Source organism: Mus caroli, chromosome 7 (assembly GCF_900094665.2).
Source record: "Mus caroli chromosome 7, CAROLI_EIJ_v1.1, whole genome shotgun sequence".
Lineage (NCBI taxonomy): Eukaryota > Metazoa > Chordata > Mammalia > Rodentia > Muridae > Mus > Mus caroli.
The window spans coordinates 51,135,649-51,140,351 of NC_034576.1; the positions used below are offsets into that span (position 1 = coordinate 51,135,649).

Consider the following 4,703-nt stretch of genomic DNA (forward strand, 5'->3'; position numbering starts at 1 on the left):
CTGTTCCCTAACTAGATCTCCTTTCAGTTTCTCCCAAGAGGCGATAGTTAATGACCCTGAGCACGCATACCACGACACTACGCCATCTATCTCTTTAACAAAGCCCTCTATAGTCTTAGTGGCGATTTTTAGGCCACACTACCTCAAGACCGACCGTAAGGCGGTCACCTCGGAGTGGGAGGTTCCTATACTGCTTGCTGCCTGTTATCTAATGGTGCCTGACCATGACTGAGAACCAGTCAGCAGTTCCAGCAGTGGAAGAAGTAAGTGATCAAAAGAAAAAGAACGAGCCCCATGAAAACATACAAAAAAGCCTCTAACACTGGAGAAATTTCAAGACCGAACATACCTTACAGAGCCTTATGTGTTCCGCAGTTCTGGCTCCTTTGCTTTACATTCAGGTACAGAACAATCACAGACAAGAGAGTCATGGTGCTGGAACTAGGCTATTACTATGGCAACAAAAGTTCCAAAGAAACAGCAAGAAAGTTTCAGATGAAGATAGTATGAGAATTGGATTAATATCAAGAAGGATGCAGACATGATACTTTCTGATTAATGCTATTACTTGGGAGAGGTAGAAATACTAAGTCAGTGGAGAGCTTTTGAAGATGTTGTTGGACCGCTGAGGCCTGCCAAGTCAGTAAGCTGAGAGGAGAGTGGACAGTGGTCAAGTGCAGCAGGGCAGTGCTCGCTCCGAAGCCACCTCTGAGGTCCAGGCAGAGGCTCTTCATCACGGCTCTGCTTTGCTTCTTGACATCTCCACCATGTTTTCAGGTGTCTCAGGAGTGTCCTGCAGTGCACTCTGGATAACCATTTTGAGGGTCTGGTGCTGCAATCGATGCCTGAAGGAGCCCACGAAGAAATAAATGATGGGGTTGCCACAGCTGTTAACAGTAGTTAGGACAATTGATGTCTGAAAAAGTCTATCATCTAGTACACTGTAATCACGGCTAATCCAGGGCACCAGGAACCAGAAGAGGCCCAGGGGCAACCCACAGAGAAGAAAAACCAAAACGGTCAGCATGATGGTCACGAATAATCTGGTAAATTTCCTCTTCCTAGCACCACAGAACAACCTGGCCAGCAGAGCCAGGGTGGACAGACAGAGGACTACAAATAAAAACACCGGGTATGTTCTGATAAAGAAGTTTGTTGCCAGACACACAGAATAAATTACATATTTGGAATCAAAGAAACGACAGAAATATCCATTCAGAAAGCAGATCAACAGGGGCAGGACCCAGATCACAGCACACAGGACAGTTGATATGTGTTCTGGGCGGTGGCACCGATACCAGATGGGGCACAGGACCGACAGACAGCGCTCAGTGCTGATGGCACTGAGCATGCTCAGGCCTGTGATGTAGAGAACAGTCATGATGAGGTCAAAGCATTGGTTCAAAATACTGTTGGGTAGGGGAACCTTGAGAAGAAGCATTGTGGAATTTATGATGTGACAGAGAAGGTAGAGGAAGTCAGCCAGGGCCAAGTTTAGGATGTAGACTAAGAAGGCATTCCTGTGCAAGCGGAATCCCAGGAGCCAGAGAACAATGGCATTTCCTGTCAGCCCGACCAGTCCGAAGATGATGATCATCAAGTTTGTGATCAGAATCCAGATGTAGATACTTCCAGGGATGATTTCGTCCATTGGATATGTTGTCGTGGGTGCCATTGCTGAGGCTGAGGAGTTTAGGGCCAGAAACCCTGAACTGGTGTTGCTGGGAACACAAAGAAGCAATGAGGCCTTCATTAGATACACAACTTTAATTTTCTTTTTATGTTTTTTGTGTTTTTTTTTTGTTGTTGTTTTTGAAATTTTTTTATTGGATATCTTCTTTATTTAAATTTCAAATGTTATCCTATCAACAAAGGAGTACACATGGCTCCAGACGCATATGTAGCAGAGGATGGCCATATCATGCATTGATGGAAGAAGAGGTCCTTGAACCTATGAAGTTTCTATTGATGCCCCAGTGTAAGAGAATCGAGGGCAGAGAGGTAGAAGTGTGTGTATGGGTTGAGCAACACCCTCACAGAAGCAGGGGGAGGGAGGATGAGATGGGGGTTTCTAGGAAGGGGGGAAAGCAGGAAAGTGGATAGCATTTTAAATTTAAAAAAAGAAAATATCCAATACAAAAAATTTTGAAAAAACAACAAAAACTCACAATAAACAACAACAACAACAACAAAAAAAAAACAAAAAATTAAAAATTGTGTTCATAGTGAAGGCCTCATTTCTTCTTTGTGTTCCTAGCAACACCAGTGCAGGGTTTCTGACCCTAAACACCTCAGTCTCGGCAATGGCACCCACAAAAACAAATCCAATGGAAGAAATCATCCCTGGAAGTATTGACATTGAGACCCTGATCCCAAACTTGATGATCATCATCTTCGGACTGGTTGGGATAACAGGAAATGCCATTGTGTTCTGGCTCCTGGGCTTCCACTTGCACAAGAATGCCTTCTCAGTCTACATCCTAAACTTGGCTCTGGCTGACTTCCTCTACCTCTTAGGATGTTGGAGATGCCCCTGATAGATAATTCTGCAGAGGAAAGACACAGATACCAAGTAGAACCAGCTTCACAGGAGGCAAAGTGGGATACAAACAGCAAGTCTCTAGGAGCTTAGCTGCCTAAGTCTGTTGTCGCTTAGATTATGATACCATATTCCATAGATATTGGACATGGGCCAGATTGTGCTCCTTGCTGGGTTTTGTTCTTGGTGTGATAGTATCCTTTCTCTCCATTTCTCCATTTATCCCTATTTGTATAGTGATATTTACTCTGTGTCACAGTTTGATGGGATTATATAACTTTTATATTTTTATAGTAATCATGGCTGAAAATACATCCTGAGTCTCAGGAGAGTCTGAATTTATAATGTTGGTTCTGATAAAGATTTTGGGGACTTTTGCAGTTGGAGTGGGTAAAGGACTGGGTAGATTTTTCATTGTAAGAGAGACAGAAGTCATTTGAGGATCAACTATAAAATCCTGTGGTTTATAGTGATGTTTTGGTGTGTCATGTTGGGAAGGGGTGTACTTTGTTACAGTTCATCTTGATTGTAAATCTGATTAGGTTAAGAAACACGGAGGAGATCTATGAAGCATATCCTTCTATATGTGTGTAAGGTAATCTACAGAGATCAGCTGATGAGAATGAATGCAATAAATATATTAAATAATTTGTGGACTCCATATGATGGTCGTGTTTTTGGGACTTGGGGCCTACTTGGATGATATCGTTCAGTGGCAGTGTGTTCCTTGGGGTAACATTTTTATCTAGCATCCTCTCTGTTTGCTGATTTCATTTGTTAGTTCTAGTGGTCAGAGGACTTAGAGCTTTTAATATAAGTCAGATCCTGTCACCTGAAAAAGTTAGGACTGGATCTTCTCACTCTTAAATAATATTCATATCTTTTATCTTGCCAAAACTCAGCAGAAAGGACTTCTAGTATTGTCTCACCACTAGGAGGCGTACCAACTCCAGGTTTGTCCTAAATTCAAAGGTGGTGTTAAAAGGATCTAGAGGAGCACATAAAGGGGAAGTTTGCCTTCAGAAGTCTCCACTGGCTCCATGTCAGATGCAGGCACCTTTTCTGCTCACCAGCATGTGCTCAGGCACCTTAGCACTCTTTCTAGCTGTGGTGTACACATAGCTCTCATACAATGGTTTGGGGTTAATTACATGTTTTTTTTTTCTTCAGTCATTACTGACTGGGATTGGGAGAGGGGTGTAGTGAGCATTGTGTTAGAAAACACTGCCATTCCTAAGCCCACAGAAACCATGCAGCACTTGGTGGGAACAGGATATTTTTGTTGCAGGCTTCCTTTTGTTGAGATAAATTCATGGTTAAAAATAGCATGCTCAGATACAAGTAAAGAGGCCAGGGCAGAAACCAACCAACAGTGGGCTACTGTTCGTCCCATATTGCATGGGGATAGGTCCAGATGCTTCAAATGGTCTTTGTCTTGGGAAGAAAAATCTATATTGCTTACACTGAATTCTAAGGCAACACCTTGAGGATTCTACTTTGTCCTAAGTCAGTAGCTGGGACTTTCGTAGGGGATGTGCCTTCTGAGGATGAGAGATGGATGATGGGATATATTGAAGCCAGTTACACCAGAGAAATAATGGATGAAGGAATCTGCACGATGTCACTGATTCCCTAAAGCCCAGACTAAAGCTACTGTTGCAGCAAATGAAACCAAAACCTGACCCTTTTGGGGACAGTTTTTGTTGCCTCCAGGGTAGTGATTAGAGAGTCAGTATGAAAATTCTGGCCAGTGGATGAGGTGTTTAAGCTCTGTCCAGTGTTGGATCTCGGTGAAGTGGGTCTTATATTCTGTAAGGCTAAGTCACAGGTTCACTTTCCTGCCTCATCTCTCAGTGGGTAGAGTCTTCTGTCATGGTGAGGTGGGGTAGAGATGGGAGAGATAGCCATTATCCCTGGGCTTGTGTAGTTCTAGAGGCTCAGTTCTGGGCCACGTGCTTAGGGGAAGAGGATGTGAGGTTCTGACTGGCACTAGGTGTCATAGTGAAGCACCTGATACAAGAATTTAATTCTAAGATCTGGATCCAATTTACTTTACTTTCTTGATTTAGCAGAGATCTCTCTTTACTAATATGGGGAGAGGTGATACAGGTGACTTTCCCTTTCTGCTTCTAGGGTGTCTTAAGAAATACTAAAACCAGGTATT

At 43.1% G+C, this 4,703-nt stretch overlaps 1 protein-coding gene across 1 annotated transcript; it reads right to left on the reverse strand.

Annotated features, from left to right (window-relative positions):
- Positions 1-623: 623 nt before the first annotated feature.
- LOC110298711 (mas-related G-protein coupled receptor member A4) lies at positions 624-1,857 on the reverse strand. The gene has a single exon (XM_021168113.1). It carries the CDS (start codon positions 1,751-1,753, stop codon positions 734-736), a length of 1,020 nt encoding a protein of 339 aa, XP_021023772.1. The 5' UTR covers positions 1,754-1,857; the 3' UTR covers positions 624-733.
- Positions 1,858-4,703: the final 2,846 nt, after the last annotated feature.

Bases quoted from the DNA above. Each gene is read 5' to 3' on its own strand.
- LOC110298711 (XM_021168113.1), bottom strand. From the start codon at position 1,753: ATGAAGGCCTCATTGCTTCTTTGTGTTCCCAGCAACACCAGTTCAGGG.